This window comes from Ammospiza nelsoni, chromosome 3, assembly GCF_027579445.1.
Source record: "Ammospiza nelsoni isolate bAmmNel1 chromosome 3, bAmmNel1.pri, whole genome shotgun sequence".
NCBI lineage: Eukaryota > Metazoa > Chordata > Aves > Passeriformes > Passerellidae > Ammospiza > Ammospiza nelsoni.
In genome coordinates this window covers 49,350,087-49,368,982 of record NC_080635.1, presented here as the reverse complement: position 1 = coordinate 49,368,982, position 18,896 = coordinate 49,350,087, and the positions used below count along the sequence as shown (strand labels likewise).

At 40.0% G+C, this 18,896-nt stretch overlaps 1 protein-coding gene across 1 annotated transcript in view; it reads right to left on the bottom strand.

Moving 5' to 3' along the window:
* Positions 1-4,083, bottom strand: part of EPM2A (EPM2A glucan phosphatase, laforin) — a 35,836-nt gene extending 31,753 nt beyond the window's left edge. Inside the window, exon 1 of the mRNA XM_059468396.1 lies at positions 3,822-4,083. Coding sequence (XP_059324379.1) covers positions 3,822-4,083 — 262 coding nt within the window. The remainder of the gene's footprint in view (positions 1-3,821) is intronic.
* Positions 4,084-18,896: the final 14,813 nt, after the last annotated feature.

Below are 18,896 nucleotides of genomic sequence, written 5' to 3'. Positions count from 1 at the left end.
GTTCAACCCTTGAAACATATTATTAGAATTTACTTCTGATATTTTCACTGATTGTATTACAATGATGTGAAAACCTTTATTACTTCATAAATTTACTGATCTTTTGGTTTATTACCAACAGGCTCACAGGAGTGTGAACTGAAAATGTTGTAAGGACAACATACCACAAGCTGAACAATGTAATTTTTTCCAAAATGCACTGTATTGTATCATTTGTTTGTTTTGCATACAAGACACCTCCTTTTCTCTCCTTCTCCCTCCTTCTCCCAAAACTAGAGATGGGGGTTTTTTTGGAAGGATTAAGGCTCTGCTCACCAGCACAAGCTGCTAGAATATAGGCTGACCCTGCTTTGGAGCTTTCACTGGTCATACTGTATCTGGAAGCTTCAAGCAAGCTCCATCTACACCAAATTAGGAGCTACACAAAAATCACAGAATAGCAGAATGGGTTGGGTTGAAGTAGGCTTCAAGAGCATCAGTTCCAAGCTTCCCACCTCTTCCCCAGGCAGAGACAAGTTTCAGTAGACCAGGTTGCTCAAGGCCCCATTCAACCTGGCCTTCAACCCTTCAAGGAAGGGGCATCCACAGCTTCTGTGGACAACAAAGGATCAACACTACAGTACAAGCTTGTGTAGGTACTACAAGCTTATGTAGGTTTTGTATAAAATTTATTTTTCCTCTTCCCAAAAACACAACGTGTATCAGTTGATTGTATTCCATCATCTCCAAATACAGTTTGGAGCACACCTCTAGTAAATACCTCCAGTAAATTCCCTGTCCTATTATGCAGCATGTTTCTTGATTAGCACCTACAGTTTATTTAGATGAAAGTAAGGGGATAAAGGTACACATGAGCGTTTCATCATAAACTCACAAAAACAAATTCAAGCGTATCTTGTATTTATTTAGTTTTGACAGTATGAACAAATACTTTCAGCTCCCAAGCTGAGAGATGTGAAGTCCAGTTCTGAAGAATCAACATCAAAAACAAAGTACACAGACAGACACAGATGCAGCTGGGAGTAAAAAAGGTACATACATGAATTTAGGTTTTTTTCTAAACCTATTCCCAGATTCTAAAGCTCAGCACAACCAACCTGTTTCCACAGATACCACAGCATATCACAAACCCTCCTGGACAGCAGGCTTCAGCTTTCACAGTAGGTGAGCAGGTACCAACCCTGAAGGAACCTCACACAGCTCATGTGACCTGAGCCAGAAACACTCAATGGCTTTAAATGACAGGCCCTGGGTGCAGACCAGCAACATCTCCCTGGGACAGCAGGGCCAAGTCTCTGATCCTTCAGGAGCACAGGGGAGTCTCATCTCCCACTTCATCCTCCTAGGGAGAGGAATTTGTTCCCTCAAGGCACACGCAACGACCCAGTGAATCCTGCACAGGCCAAGCCTTGCCTGAAAGCTTCCTACAAAACGCCACAGAGCACTGGTCTGTGACTTTGACTCCTCTAGCCCACAGCAATAACTACCCCCACTTTTATCTTTCAGTCTTCTCACTGTATTGGAATGGCTGCAATTTGTACCACAGTAGGTATCATACTATCATAAAAACAATATGCACTGCCAGTGGAATTCTCACACACATACATGTCTTAAGAAAAAAGCTGAAGTAATTTTCTTAAATACAGCACATGATTTCGACACCCCATATATGTAAACATCTGACATCCATAACTAGACTGATATCCATGAACTAGTTTCTCTGGTTACAGATGGATGCCTCAACTCATAAACTTAGAGCAAGTATCATTCTGCACTTTCCTCTATCCCTCATAAATGTCTCTTCAAAACTGCAGATGTTCTGCAAGTGCTAAGTGTTTCCCAAAGCCCATTTTAATTCTAAACATGCAGAATACTAAAGAGACAATGCATAGCATTTGTTTAGCACAAAAAATGCCTGTTCTTTTCTTTGAGAAGGGAGTTGTCTTTTCAAGTTGTGATTTTTATAATAACAAACAGATGACAGCCAAACTGTCATTGATCAACAGTTATAAAAAACAAAAAAAACCAAAAACCATTAAAACAAATTAGATTAAAATGAACTGCAAGATTGCTTAGTTATTGAACAAGAAAACATCCTTAGGCTCTCTTCATGTAATACATTATGAACAATAAATTTAAAAGTTTAAGCAAATTCGTGCTTTCCTGTAAATATCAACTGAGGAAAAAATTGTTAATATGAATGACTAATTAAAAAACTCTTCTGCATTTAGACGATATGCCCACTTGCTTTCTATCATTCCTGCTAAGCTGAAACTAAGCTCAAATTTCTGAGAATTCACAATGACAAGAACAAAATGCCAGCCAGGTTAATCCCAAAACTGCAAATCTGCCAGAACACAGTATGTTTACTACTCTGACTACACTTCCTAAACGTGCTCCCTGGAACAGACAACAATTTGAGCTACCACTACTTCCAAACCAGAGAATAACCATCAACCTTACAACTGCTGATTCTCTGTAGTTATTCTCCATTATTTCTATAAAATTCTAATATATAATTTCTAATTCTACTTTTATTTCTATAATTGCAGGGTGGTGACTGCTTTATATACCAGTATCATTGTCATATTATGTACAACTTGGCACCTTCAAAGAGACCCAATTCTGCTTCCTTGGACAGATGTAAAGATTTTTATTCCATAAATTCACTTTTCCTGCAATTCTGGAAAAGAAAAACATGGTTAAAACAGGCAGAATATACTATTTGTTTTAGCTGCTAAACAAAACACTACTGTATGATGTACATAGTCCTTCATGATGTAAACTTCTGTGAATGCAGCATTAACACAAAATCTTTTATTAGCACAAAGAAGAACAAACAAATGCAACAGTTATGACAACATGCATGTTTTAGTCTACATGACAGAAAGGGAGTTCAGAAGTGTGGTATGTATTCTTAAAACGCGTGAAGAGCAACTGGTCTACAACGTGTTATTTTGGTACATGGATTTTTATGCTATGAGTTAAAAATGCCCTCACAAATTACCAAGCAAGCTGACTTCCTTTCACTAGGTCAGATCATTCCTCAGGAGGTATATTTAGAGTTTTATTTGACTCAGCAGACGCTTGTCTGAGTGTTCTCTTGTATTTAAGATACTTCAGTGCACTAGAACAGCACATGGAAACTGACTAGAGTTATTCCACATTTGAAATCACACAGCAGGAGGAAAACACGCTGGAAGTAATACTAAAACGGCAAGAAGACTGGAAAAGCTGTAATTTAACTTCTCCCTGTGTTTTTCTTTAAGAAATCACAATAGTAAAATTTACCAGCCTGAAAATGCCATCATGACATATCACCCTAGCGAAATAAAATAACAACCCACACCATAGTGCATAGTACGAGATGCTAAATTCTAATTCTTTACTTCTGGGGAAAGGAAAAAAAAAAACCACAAAAAAACATCATGACAATGGATGCCTAAAGTAGCGGGGGGGGAATGAAACTCTTTGAAGTAACTTTTACCAACCTAGAAAGGCAGCCTCCGTCTGCATTCACCCGCCTCCATCACACGGTTAAAAACCATTTTTGTTTGCGAGAACCCGCGTCACGGCAGCCTGGGCGGCTCTGCCTGCAAGCACAGCCCCGGCCACCGCCGTGCCGGGGCACCGGCAGCTCGGGTTCAGGCCCGGCCGGCCGGGACAGCCCCCGGCGGCGCCAGGGGCGGGAGCGGCCGGAGCCGGAGCCAGAGCCAGAGGCAGAGCCCGCCCTCGGGAGAGCCTCGCACCGCCCCTCCGGGCAGGGCCAGCGCGTCCTTGCGGCCGGGCATGCGAGGGACGGCGCGGGTCCCCTCCGTTACCTTCCCAGAGGAAGTGGCCGCCCTCCCGCCGCAGAAACTTGTACCAGAAGGGGCTGGCGGCGTCCTCGTCCGGCAACGCCACCTCGGCCAGCCACAGCGTGGGCTCCTGGGCGGGCAGCGGGGCGCTCGGCCGCGCCCGCCTCATGGGCACGGCGCGCCGCGGGTCCCACTCGCCCAGCTCCGGCCGCGACCCGGCCAGCAGCAGCTCCGCGCCGCCCTCCGTCACCCGGGCGGGCAGCACCACGCCGAAGCGGAACAGCATTTTACTGCCGCACAAAGAACGGGCTTTATCGAGGAGCTCTGCTATTGCTGCGGCACGGCCGGCAGCAGAGCCGCCGCTGGGAGGCCGCCCGGGCCCGCCCTTCCGCCGGGGCTGGGGGCCGGGCACCGGCCCTGCTCCGGACACCGGCCCTGCTCCGGACACCACCCCTGGCACTGCCCCTGCCCCGAGCACTGCCCCAGACACCGGCCCTGCCACTGCCCCTGCCCCGGGCCCCAGCCCTGCCCCGGGCACCGGCACGGACACCGGCCCTGCCTCGAACACCAGCCCTGCGCTGGACACTGCCCCTGGCACCACCCCTGCCCCTGGCACTGCCCCTGGCCCGGACCCCGGCCCTGCCCCTTGCGGGGCCCGAGCGGCGGCTCCGTCGGTCGGGGTTGTTCCCAGCGCTCGGCTGGGAACTCCTCCCCACCTTCCCCTCCGAAAGCAGCGGCTGGGAGTTCAAACAGCACCGACCCTCGATCGCCTCCTAAAGCGGGGAGGGAAAATCCTCTCCGCTGCTAAACGCTGGCTCTGCTGGTTGCCAAAGGCTGCGCGTCACGTATGGTGACTTTAGCAAGGATTATTGCTGCGTTAAAGGAAGCCGCTGCAATTACTCCCAAGAGCCCAGGCTTAATTTAGCGCAGCAAAAACATCAGTGAAAATTGCCATACTTGCAGCTACAAACAAGGACTGGCTGCAAATAAAGCTTTAGTGTTCATGATGTTTATGTCTTTCCCGCTGACAGCCAGCCAGTCGTGGTGAGAAAAGAAATGTGAAATGCTGAGGGAGGTTAGAAAGCTTTTAAAAGAAATCTGGGGTTCTCTGAACGCGTTCTGTTTACAGCCAGAAGGGGAAAATTTGGCAACTCCTACGTGTAGCAATACTCAGGACTTAAAAAGACTGAGGAAGAGGATGCAATCCAACCATTTAATGGGCGGTCCCTGCTTGAATACACCTATTTCAGAAGCTTTTAAGGACAGAAACAGAGTGGTAACTTTATTTAGGTCAAGTTCTGGGAACAGGATGAAGGCCTTTCAATGAGTCAAAAGAAATCCTGCCTCAATCCTGCCTGTTTGTTTCCTTTATTCAGGGGTGATGACACTGAAGTGGATGTGCTGCCAAATTTATTTTTCAGAGTCGTTTAGCCAATTTTCACTGATACTCACTGAGTTTGGGTGATATTCTACCAGAATATCTTTTCCAGACATAACCAAAGCAAATGAAATTCTCACTGTCCTTCATTTCTGCTAGCTTTACTGTAGCACTGCTGCTTTTATGGAACAGTGCAGTACATTTTAATTTTTTTTTCTCAACCTTACAGTCAAGCTACCCATACCCTGTCTCATAATTGCCTTTCAAATATCTATCTCTTTACCATACGCCTTCATTTTAACATTATGGACGAGACAGAATGTAACAACTTTGGAGTTTTATCCTAAAGTTCAAGCGTGACAGGAGTCCTCAAACCACCCCAGCATATTGTGTCTGCATAAAACCATATGCTTCTGCTCATTCCAGTCACAGTCTCAGCTTAAAAACTGCAGGATCCAATAGGACATCTGATTGACAGTTTAGTTCCTGGCTGTTGTCTAAGTCCAAGTGTAAAGAGACCAGCAACATCCATCTTTGGACAAATCTGAACTGCTTTATGCCTTTAAATATTGAGTCCTCATCTTAGACCCATAAGCCTTGTGGAACAATAAAAAATAATTCTGTAGACTCTGATGTGCCAAGTAGTATCTTTAAAAATAATTCAGTCCATTTCTTCTCCAGGATCTGCCTTAATCCATTTTGTGCCACTCAATATTGTGTGTTAGATTAAGGTTAAAGATGACGGAAAGTGGCCAGCTTGATTTCCTGTGGTTTCCTCAAAAGCCCTAGTGCAGATTAGGGTTAGGTTGAGAGATCAACAGGAAGGGCTGAAAACCTGGATCTACTGATGGATCCTGCAAGACTAAGATAAAAACAGAAATGCAGACTGGCTTAGGATGTCCCATGGCTGGGTATAGTGGGAGCAGAAGAGCAGTTTATATTGGTGAAATTGCAAGCTGAATGGGGGCTGTGGACAGGATGAAATTTATTGGCATTAGATCTGAGACTGAGGAGCTAAAGGGACTGTAAGGTTTGTTTTTAAGGTCAATAAACAAAGGCAAATATATAGGTTTTTTCCCCCTGTTAGATTTGCATAGTCTATGATTTGTCATCTTCTAAACTGGAATTTCAGCTGGAGTAAAGGCAGGGAAGGTGGGGAGGAGTTCCATTTACTGTTAGTGCTTGGGATTGAAGGAGTTGATGAAGTACTTCCACAGCTGAGCCATTGCCATAACCCTAAATTTAGTTTTAAGTGTCACCCTAAGCCTCTTAAGGAATTAACAATAGTTTCCTTTGCCAAAATGACCTGTTATTCTAGTCCTGCCTGGCCAGTGCTCTTCCCCTACAGTCCTCAACATTATTCTGAAACCTAAAAGCTTTCCCTATAGTCCAGTCATCTTTTACCACCACAAATTAAACATGACTATTTCCTTTTTTTTTCCCCACTACAGTAAGTCCTCATTCCAACTTGGCAAGCCTTAGAGTTCCCATTAAAAAGCTTTGGCACAAAGGGGCAAAACCCTAATAGTCAAGTTGTTTTTAACTGTCACAAAAACTACTGTCAGATGTCGATTCCTGTGGGAACAAACTCCCATCTTAGTGGTCTGTCTGCACTGTAACAATAAATGCTGTGCATCTGTGCCCCTCACAGCTGTTTAGGATCTCTCAGTATGCTTAGAGCAGCTACTTGCTGAGTGGAAGCCTTGACTGACCTCAAATCGAACAGTGAACTAGCAACACAGCGAGGCTTAGTGCCAAGTTTATTTTAAAGCCTTCAGTTTATTGTTTCTGCTACCATCCCAGGCATTTGCTAAAGCTGTTTCCAACTGGCAAAAAGGGAAGAATTGTATGAAGAAAAAGCCAGCTTATTTTTACACAGCATTAGTGTGCAAGAAGGGACTTGAGAGATCACAGTTTCTGCAAGAATCAGTTGCTTTGTGGATTTCACCTAAATTGTACCAATACCTAGTAGCCTTATGTAATTTCAAGCTAATTAGCTGGTTTATTATCCAAAATTTCTGCAGGTGGTGGGGATCTCACAGGAGAACTCACTGAGGCTGTGAACCAACTTAACATCAACCAACCATTAGTTATTCCTTCAGGTTTCTGCCTAATGGCTGTATCTGAAAGGATTCTGGGGAAAAGTCTGCATGTCCAGAAATTGGAGCTGTGACTTTATTTGCAGACATGTAAAACACATTTAAAGGCATTTTCACTTGCTGTGCACTAAACTTTTGCAGAATCACAGTTCTAACATTCTGCAGAAGGCTTATTTCTTACAGTGTCTCTTTCAGGGATAAAACTGTCCTGGTATTTTTTTGAACCCAAGAGTTTTAAAACATTTGTTACTGCCCAAGAAAACTTGGGCAAAGTACTGCTGGCTGAAATTTTAGTAGATAGTAGATGAGAAGTTTGACAGCATAGAGCAGTTCAAAATTCAGCTTTCCAAGTGCAAAGTCAGATTTTTCTTCACAATTTTCTTATTTGAAAAGTGTCTACTAGGTATAGAGAGAGCATAGAGTTATCTGATCAATGTGAATACTACTAAAATGACAATTGAACTTATTAGTTCCACGTTGGGGTAGCCTGTGTCTGCAGTATACGTGTTCTTTAGTGATTCCAAACTTTTACCCCATAGCCCAGTTTGCAGCTTGGAACAGCTTTATCTGTTATTGCTGTACAGTGATCACAGATGATAATATTTCCAAGTAGGGAAATCTGTAGTGAGGAGAGAGAGGTTGAATAACCAAAACAAAACACAAATACAGAAAGATCTGGTTGGAGAAGGGAGGGAGTGTCCCTGATTGCAAGTTGTGGGTGATGTTTAGATTAGCAGTGCTCCTTCCTAGACTTGCCTTTCTTCCCTTTTTAGGTCATTTTCTTTCTTGTAAAAGATACAGAGAAAGTGTTATTGCAATTCCCAAATGTTTCTGCTAATTATAGAAAAGAGAAAAGCAGCACATGGTACACAGTCTTGCTTGTAAAAAGGCAAACATTTATTTTATGTGATAAGCTGATTTAGATGTATTAGCGATTTGGGTAAAATGTTCATTCCTGTAAAATTTAGACAGCCTGTATTTCTTCAAAGAGATTGAGCTAAATATAAAAGAAACCCTATTCTAGTGCAAATAACTTAAGACCATGTTTTAAGTGAAAATTGATTATGTTGATTAATCTAAACTAATTAATCTATGGACCCAGACCTTCTAATGGAATTCTAACTGTCCCTCTCATATTAATTCTGATAGAACTATGAACTAATGCTCTCACCAATACTTCTAATTTGGCAATACAGCAGCTAAGAAATACCTTTATAGACGGAAAACTGAAAGAAGACTAAGAATTAAAGAACTTGTTAACAGATAAGCACTGCTAGCCATAATTTTTAGAGTTGAGCTGTGTCAGAGCAGCGATAACTGCATGAACCATTTTAGCTGCTTATTGCTAGAAGCAACCTTTTATGCAGACTAAGCTACAGAAGTTCTGTCAGAACTGACCATTTCAGGAACTGCATTGGAAAATTATTCTGCAAGAATAGATAGGACACAACAGGAGATGGTTTCCACTTTTGCATGGGGGTTTGGGTAGCATATTTTAAAAAAAGTTTGTTGTTTTTAGAAGCAACTTGGCAGTATAAATATGCAATAACATTACAGTAAACACTACAGAAATACATACAGGAATAACTGATCTGGTAGGTTTCTTTTTTCAACATCCAGTTAAGCCGTCTGCATCCTCCCCAGCCTCGTATACCTTGGGAGCTGGAAAAAGTCCCAACATATTTCAGCACAGGGCCCTTTCAGGATGTCCTATCAGCCTCACCAATGTCCAGAAATTAACAAATATTGCAGACTAGTCCTGCACATGGCTTCTTTCCTGCCCAGAGTGAGCCACGCGGTTTTTGGAGGGATGCTCCATGTCATCTGTGGTGCATTTGCACTGGGATGCTGTGACCCAACCCAATCCAGAGTTCTGGCAGCCCTAGCAGGAACATGGCTCTTCTGCCAGGCACAAAGGGGTGAGAGAGGCCAAGGGCCTACTTGGAGATCAAAGTACATGGAACTTCTTGAGTGAAAAACAGGGTGTAGCAGTAATCATTACAGTATTAACTCATTGTAAGCTTCATTTTGTAAGCCTGTTACCACCAATGTTATATCAAGTTTGTAATTAAAATGTCTACTTAAGGGAAAAAAGAAGTGTTTAGGCTGTTTAGAAACAAGACAGTGTAAAAACAAATATGTGACTGTATGGAATAGCAAAACTTTATTTCATTAATTAGGAGAATGCGATCTCACCCAAAAATTATGTGCTATAATATGACATAAATTTTTAAGTAGAACAATGTGCCTGCCTTTTTTCTGGGCAGACTTAAATAATCCTTCCATTTTCAAAAGCCAATGCTCACAGATCCTAATAACTGTGCTCCAGTCTAATGCACCCTCTGTACCTGTGCAGGGTCCCAGTGTTCGTGGGATCCCCAGCAAATTACTGATTGATAGAAAGTTCCTGTATATTATACTCCTGGGGTTATTTTAAGAAAAATTTAATTGCTTACTTTTCATTATGCAGACCTTTTAATTGCAATTGTTTTATGTATGACCAGCAATATTTCAGGAAGTCACACCCAGCATTAAATGTGGAGAAAAAGGTGAAAAAAGCAACCTTGGGAAAGGAACTTTAACTGTTCTTTAACCCAAGCCTCTTTGACAAGAGAACTTCCCTCTCAATATGTGCTTAAGCAATAGGTTTCTAGCTCCAAAGCTGACTGGAATTTAATAAACAGCGTAAAAAATGGAAGTCTTGCTGACAAGTCTGACTAGATTTTAGGTAAGTCAGAAATAGAACCATTTTACTGCATAATGATTGAACAGCTTTGGAACAAAAGCTGTTTGGAACAGTAAAGGGAAACCTTTAATATTTTTTAAAAAATTAAGCAAACAAACTGAAGGATATTATCCTTCAAGCTATGGCCCTATATCAGAAAAGGGAACAGAAGCAATTATTCATTTAAGTATACAATTCTCAATGGTTATTATATGCTCCTCATAGTAAAAGAAATCAAACTTACTGGTGACTGACCCTACCAATCAATTTATTTTTCCAATTATATAAAAAAGTAAAAACAAATTAAAGCCTTCTTCTTAGACTGAAATTGGATCAAAAAACAAATCCAGAAGTTATCTTTAGATCAACACATGATTTTTAAGGTTTACTAAAAGTGGCAGCAGAAATAAAAAAAAATAAATCAGAAAGCACCTGCTTCCTACCCAACAGTCCCACCACATACAAAAAATAAGAAGTGGTATCACCAGCTAAATCTAATAAAACAGAGATTTAATGCTTGAGTGTATATAACTGCATACAGAGTATCTTAGTCTCTTATCTTCTTTCCATATAAGAATCTGTTGCTGTATCACTGCATGAATACAACACATTGCTGCTGCTTATCTTTCTGGTTTCATGTATTTACCAAATTTTCCACTGCACATCTCTATATTTTAAAGAAACTTTATTTTGGCTGTTTTGGCAAGCTTTCCTAAATTCACTTACCCAGCACAAAAATAATCCTTGCTAAGAAACAAGCACTACTTTCATCCAGATATAAAGAAACTCTGGGAAATAGGAATTGCAGTCTAGAATGAGAGTGTAAACAGCCTGCAACTTAGCAACCTTCCACAGGCCATGGCAACAGCTTGCAGCCAAGAACCAGGAGATGTGTATGACATACTTTGCAGACTAGATCATAGACAGGGGACTCCTGCTACTTAATTTGGTATGTGTATGTTGCTGTGTACCATAGTAACCTGTTTCCACTTGAGCTCAAGTTCTCACACAGATGCCTCCCCATTAACACAGCCATCCCTCAAGGTAATGCCACAGAAAGCTCAGCTGAGCTGTACCTGGCCCCTAAGTCAGCAGCTGATCACTTGGTTTTTCTTCATCTGTTTGAAAGAATAATGAAGATCAGCCCAAACCCAGATCTTTCATGTGGAAGTACAGCACACACTTCAAGTATTCTCTGTGTAGAGTCACACTTGAATTACACATACATTGTCTTGAACAGCTATAAGAACACTTGGATTTTCAAATGACATTATCTTCCTCGGTGCTTACTTTTTTTTTCTTACTGCATGAAACTATAATGCAAGCTGTCTGAAACTTCTTACACCTGTGCCCTCTAAAGTGGCTTTGATTTAACTGAAAAACAGCACTGAGCTCTAATTTTTAGAGATTCCTTCTTGGTTTACTTTTATACACTCACTAATCTGCACTTTTCCATAAGCATAAATTCTCAAGCTAAGATCATTAAGGCTTAGTGCTTTATAAAATATTGTCACCAAATGCTTTTCCTATTCTGAGATAAATCTAAACAGAAAAGGTAACAGATTCATATATTAATACCAGGCATTAATTTGACATTCTCAAGTATTACACTCATTACCTCAAATTCCAGATAAGTGGAATTATTTTCTTAAATTATCAGAATTAGTTTTTGCTTGACAGCAAATTCCTTGTCTGTGAAGCTCGTAGAATAAATCCTGATCTGATCTCTCACTTTTTAGGTTCCTGCCCATAAAACAATGAGATGGGAGGTTTTAAATATATATTTATATAGGAATTGTTGGAACTAGTTCCATGCAAATTTCAAGCACTTTTGAGTTCCAGCCAACTAACAATTCTTTGTAGCATGTAGTAGAATATCATGTTCCAAGTTCTCAAGAACATAAACTTCTTTAAAGAACAGGTTTTTTACACTGCACACATTTATGAGTAATTTAAATTTATTACCAAATACAGTTATCCAGTGGCTAAAATATTTCAAAGGAGGAAAAGGCAAAGCTAATAGAGCTGTTAGACTGGCACAATGGCCAGTCTGGATTGACAGGGGCAGCACAGTGAAGCACTTGATACGCCACTATTAGATTTCCTTTGGAAGCATCCACATTTTAAGTGATTTAAACTGAAAGGAACTGTTAAGCTCTGCATTTTCACTTTGACTGTAAGTATAAATATGCAAATAAAATAACTTTACCTTTATGATCAATTATATTGTTAGTGTTCACTACCCTGAACTGTATTAAATGACACATCAAACAAACTATCCTTCAGCATTTTGCAAAGACTGTGGTGTGCTAATTCAATCTGCTGCTTCCATAATCAGAAATTCTGACAGTATCACTTCTGGCATTGTCAATTTGACCAGGATTACTGCACAGTTCCTCCTCACCAGAACACGAGTGTATTACCTGAGGAGGTACTGACTGTGGGTTCCAAGAATAGCAGAGCACTTGTCTTACCTTTGCTTTCTGAACTACCTCACTTTCAGCTGTACACACACTGCTTTCAAATGACATAAATTCTATCAATATAAAATAAGCTAAACTAATTAACAGGGTTTCCTTCAATGCTATTCCTTAAGAGTGATTATGCACACAAAAGATACATTTAGTATTTGCATGTTTATCCCTATGCTCCTTTAGTCACTGCACATACTTGTCTCCATCAGCCATCCTCCTGTGGGTTGGAAGTTTAGTCTGGCAACTTATTAGCATCAATTAAAAAAAATCAAGCCTGTTGCCATGTGTGACCAGTGGAACAATCCTTACTACAGCATGCTCAAAGCCAAGTTCTGCAGGAGAGGTGGCAATCACAGACTATCCACATCTGTACAAAACAACCATCTGCAGCACAGCAACATCACTATTTGATTCCAGAGGACCCTATGCTGAACAAGCATGAGACTTAGACTTTTTTACATCTAACACTGCAAGAGCTGAGCCCATCATTATTTGCCTCCAAAAGTAACTGAGCCAAGATGGCATATTGTGTTGTAATAACTCAATTATATCTACCTTCTAATGCTTTTCCTTTTTATATTTTTAAGGAGAGAGGCAAACCAGTATTCATATCATTTTAGCTCCATGTCTTTGTAGGGAAAGTTAAACCAATCTTACTCAAATGAGGTTCAGCCACATTTTTTGCAAAGTGTTAAACACTAAACCTCACAAGGTAGGTTTTTCTCTCTTCGTATTTAAAAAGCATGAAATAAAAAGCACTGTCAGTGCCTTCACTTGCTAGTAGAAAGATTCAGAGTGATTCCAGCAAAACCATTCCTTTTTGAAAGTGGAAAGCTAAGACTTCATGAGAAGTAACAGATAAATCCACACCCTCCTTTGACTTTATTACCACATAAAGGATTATGTACCTCTGGAAACACATATTTCATTTTCTGTGCTTTCAGACCATCTATTTTAAGCCATGGGTATTTAACATAGGTGGAAGTTTTAACTTAAAACTTTATGAAAATACAACTGCAGTTTATAAAGCTATGCAAAAAAATGGTCTTTTACATACATAATTTATACTAGTATGACTGTGGAGTAAGTGTCTCAGTAGGAACAGCCAGTGGGATATTATTATTTTTTGAACAATGCCAAGAAAACTACAGAAACTAAGGAAAAAGGAAATATTGAAAAGAAGCTCTTCCCTGTCTGAACTATGCAGACACCAAGAGAGACTGATCCTTTTTCTACTGCTTCCCTCTGCCGTGTTTTTTGCAAAGTTCTGTGGATTTCATTAAAGCTCACAAACAATCAGCTCAAAATGTAAAGGGGACTATTAAACTTCAGCAACAGATTTAGGTACGATATACATTTTTTGAAAACTGCAATTCTCTGCCATTCAGAAATGCTTGCAAATATAACAGCCTTTTCTTTAGGGACAAGTCATTGACTAGAGACCTATACAAGGGAAAGCTACTGAAATATTTCATGGCAATAGACTAGAGTGATGGATGAATGGCACACTATTACCTAGAAGGGGTTATTTCAGACCTGGAGAGTCTTTGGTTTAGAACTATGACATATTTTAAGCAGCAACCCACGTGACTTGGATTAGAACAGCTTGAAAATTGTATGGAAGTCAAATGGATCCACTCATTTCCCCACAAACACCTCTTTATGTAAATTTAGCAACAGTGTTGGCATATGACAGAATGTGAACATGTACCAATGTCTATGCCATAAATTTGGGTAACACGTAAGCTAACAAACTTCAGATTGTTCTACTGAGACCAAAACCACTCAAAATCTGTGAAAAGTTGTTATGTACATAATAAATCTATCTGGTAGTTACTAGCAGTCTTTCCTAAGTTCTGGTAAGGTTTATGTCTACACCACTAGAGAATGAGTGGTTTTATTCTGCATTTATTATTCTGCATTTATTAATATTTGCTTTGCTGTAGCACATCTTTGTTCAAACATTACTACCTGCATAAATTCCAGGAGACAGAAACCAATTCATTTGATGTATTGATCCAACTAAGCATAAAATTAACTCTACATGGATTTCAAAGAATTACTATAGTCATAGCTTTAGCATCTCACTTCATTTAAATGTGACTAGATCTATATGATCCATATAGCAATAAATAGTGATTTTTTTTCCTTAGAAGTTGCATTATGGGTAAGTTCATGAGAAGCATTGCAATTACAAGCTGTGTGGTCACAGGTGTCTGCGGGCTGCTTACCCTTACTGTGGGTGAGTCCCCAGATAATGATCCTCATGATAGTTTCAGCTTGAGCACAACTAACACTTTACCACCATGGATGCAAGCAGTCACTCTAACCTGGTTAAAATATGGAAGAAAAACATGCTCATATGATCTTCATGCAACCATCAGGTACTTTGCTTGAGATCAGAAGTCACAGGGCATGCATCAGTTGGCCACTTGTTAACATTTCCCCAAGCTCTGCTAGGTCACCACAGCTGCCAGGGAATATTCATTGACTCCATGTGTTGTTCTCACTAAGTACCATAGTTAACAGTAAGTTGTTCAATTGCTGTAAACCAAGAGTGGCTTGAAGTTCAAACAGAATGTTCCAAAGGCAGGCTGTGCCCTACCTTTAGAGAAGTGGATTTTAAACCACTTTTGCTGAGAGCATATGCGTGGTCAGAGCAAAATTAAAGAGTTACAATTTACCTTAACTGTCAAAATCATAAATGACTCCATATTCTCCACCTATTTCAATGATTTCCTACTTACAGTTTATTTCATCTATGGATGTTCTGGCCAACCTTATTTATCACACCTCTACACAAGGTAACTAACTCACACAGGTTTCTGTTGTTATTCTGGGACTAGTCTAGTTACTGTAGTAGCCACTCCCTTCCATGGGTGGAATGTCCTGCCAGAAGCCTGCTCCTGTGGGAGCTTTCCACAGCCTGCAGCTTCCCTCAAAGTAGATCCACCTGCACCCCACGTGGAGTCCTTCACTGGCTGCAGAGCTAATACCTGTTCCTCTGCAGTCCTCCATGGGGTAGAGGAATGAGCTGAGTTACCATGGTCTTTTCCACAGGTTGCAGGGGAATCTCTGTTCCCACATCTGGGACCTCCTGCCCCTAACCCTCTGTGTCTGCAGGGCTGTTTCTCTCACGTTTTTGTCACTCTTCTCTCACAGCTGCTACATAAGTGTTTTTCACAGTCTCTTAAATGTTCAGTCTCTCCTCACAGAGCTTCCTCCCTCTGGATGGTAAAATTAGCAAATCTGGGATCATTAAAGTTTCACCTGAAGATCAAAAGGACAGTAGATAAGTCAGATTGCCAATCATACAGCTTTTGTAAATGTGTTTTGTTTTGGTTTTCATTAAAAAGAAGCACTTGCTTATCTACATGCAGGAGATTTCATTTGAATGAAATATGGAAACTGAGTTTTCTATTTACTTCACAAGTTCTCCTAACAACCATTAATCAACACTGTTTATACATTAAAAAAACCCCTTATCACTGAGGATTTTTGCAGTTCTTGGTGTGGGTCTTTTTCTTGGTTGGTTTAGTTCTAACCTTTAATATAAAGACTTCTGTGTATACCCAAGAGGCCATCTGCTGAAAAATATGATTACAAGTTACAACTCAATTTAACTGATGTCAAAGATGCAGATCACTTTGATAGAGTCTGTTTTATCACAAAATATGGAAGCAATTTTTGTTGTATGCAATCCCATCTACTCAGTAGTCCTCCTGCATTGTTAATTCAAGAATATCCTACCCATCTGTATATTAAAAAACACATGCCCAGTGCTGTACCTTATAAACATCTTGCTTGTAAGTCAAGCCACCTTGCTTAGGCAACACAGCATCCAGTCATCCCTTCCTCTTCAAATACACAATGACGTGGAACTCTGGACAGCTGATGCTCATAAACAGCTGTCACGGTTCATAGCACTAGTACTTTACCTTAACCAAGGTTCAAAGCTCTCTAAGCAGCACACATTTCCTGTTTGCTGCAAAGGCCTCCGGAATCACAGGTGGAACACAACTATATAATTAAAATACTAAAGAGAAAACAATATTCAGAAGATTACACACCACATAACAATCAAACATTAACACTTCTGAACAAAGTCCAGTGCAGGTTCATACCAGGTCATTGATTGTTCATTTGTTAACCAGTCACATAATCAGATTAGTTTTGTCCTGCAGCCTACCCCTGTGCTATGAATACTAATGCCAACCCAACTTTCGTTTTACTAGCACAATTGCCTCCATTTAAATCACAATAAACTTGAGAGTAGCTCTCCTGTTACATACTTGAAAACATAGGTTAGGTTAGAAAAAAGTAGAAAACATAGATTAGGTGAGAAAAAAGTCAAATGTTAAATGAAAAGCATATAGCAATCTATTTTTTCTGTTCCTTTCTTTAACATCTTGTAAAATTCTTGGCTCAATATGACATTATGATATTATGAAACTGAAACAACTTTGTGAAGTCATTTCATCTTTTCCTACTACTGTTTTCCTGCAGCTCATTCATTTTATGATTTAGATAATTATCTAAATGTCAGCCCAGTTTAGGATGAAACTAAGAACCAGAACACTGAAATATCCTCAAGGCAAAAATCACATTTTCCTGATCCACTGTACAAATCTAGCCCCAATGAAACTCTAGCTTTCCTGTATTTTGCAGTAAAACTCTGTATGTTTTTTTTTCCTACTACTTGAGGAGGCTGCAAGGAGGCTGTATATCTACTGCTGCATGTATCACAGAATTTAGTCTGTCAAAATGGCAGAGGTGTGGATTTTTGCCATCATAGTGCATCTTATGATGATTAATAATGTTGTCTTGACCACCAGGTTACTAGCAAGCTATACTGAATGCTAACAGTCTTACTCCTTGCATTTCCTAACACATTTTTGGTCTCTTTTTCTGGCAAATATCAATAAAAACAAAGCAGATGGATCCTCTGTCTCTGAAGGATCTTACTTCTCTATTATTCTTACCAAATACTGCCTCTAACACCACCAGCATGTAGAATCCACATCAAATACATACCTTGCATTCAGTAGTGAGGACTGCATTCAACTTAACTAATATTTGATTCAGGAATACAAGCAGTGCTTGGGGACAGTTTACAATTAAAGCACAAGTAGCAGCAGAATAACTCCTGCTATTATGGAAAAACTGATAAATGGCTCCTGAAACACAGCTGCAGTTAGTCAAGTCAAACTCCCAGCATTCTCACACAGTCTCTCAGAAGAGTCTGTATATGCTGGGACTCAATGCCCGAGTTATTCTTTCTCTTCATTCAGTTTTCCTCTCCAGTTTGGATTATTGCTTAAATATTCACTACATGCCAAAAAGTCACAGTGTGAGACTCCCATTCTTCAACTTCTGCTTTACATGCCATAACTTTTTATTAATCCTATCTGATTACTACTTTTTTCTCAGTGCAGTAAACAAAAAGGTTCTGCTCATCTGAAGATGATCAAAGCCGTCTGAACAGACATTCTGATGAAAGGAATTTAAATCTGATATTACAGCAGGCATTGAACTGTCCACTGAACTTAAATCTCCTTTTAGAAAATTACATGCAGCACAGAAGTTTAAGCACAGAAGTTTAGCAGTAGTAATGTCAGAAAAGCAACTTAAAACATACAGGCAAACCCCCTACAATACTTTAAGCATCAAGAAAGTTAAAGAAAAATATTTCCTTACACAGCAGAATATCTAATCCAGTTATGGAGAGAGAAAACCAAAATGTGGTCTGTCTAGAAAGTTAAATAGGCACAAGTTTTAAGATTCATCTCAGTGCAGTATGGGTACCCCTTTTATTTGTAAAGACTATTAGTATGCCAGTATTAGCAAATGTCAGGGCAAAACATCAATTTCTGAGCAGTCTTCTATTTTAACAATGTTTTATATTTTGCCATTCCATAAGCAGTCTGAAATACAACCATTATCGAAACACCCTAAATTTTGTTTCTGTACTATTCTAACCAACAACTTTCTAGAAGAAGCTTTACTCACAAAATAACACACTGAACAATGTTCTTTGCAAACCAGCAGTACATCATGTTGATCAGATAATCTTTGCACTTTATTCAGAAAAATCAGTTAGAACAAACCTACAAGCTACAATGTGCCTTCGATGTCATGTAGTCAAATCTTTAACTATGGAAGGGAATCTATGCTGCATAATAGACCAAAGCAATGGAAATGGGCAGACAATCTGAAAATGAATGACCAATCTTCATATTGAAATGTGTATAAATATTAATAATTTCAAAATTATGCAATGCTTGAATGTTTGCAAATAGTTTACCGTATGTAACTTTAGTTTTGGAGTACTTACTGGATTCCTATAGGCAGACACTGAGCACCATGCTTGAACACCCAAAGGCTGGGGATGAGCTTTAAAGAAAATACACTCATACTAAAAGA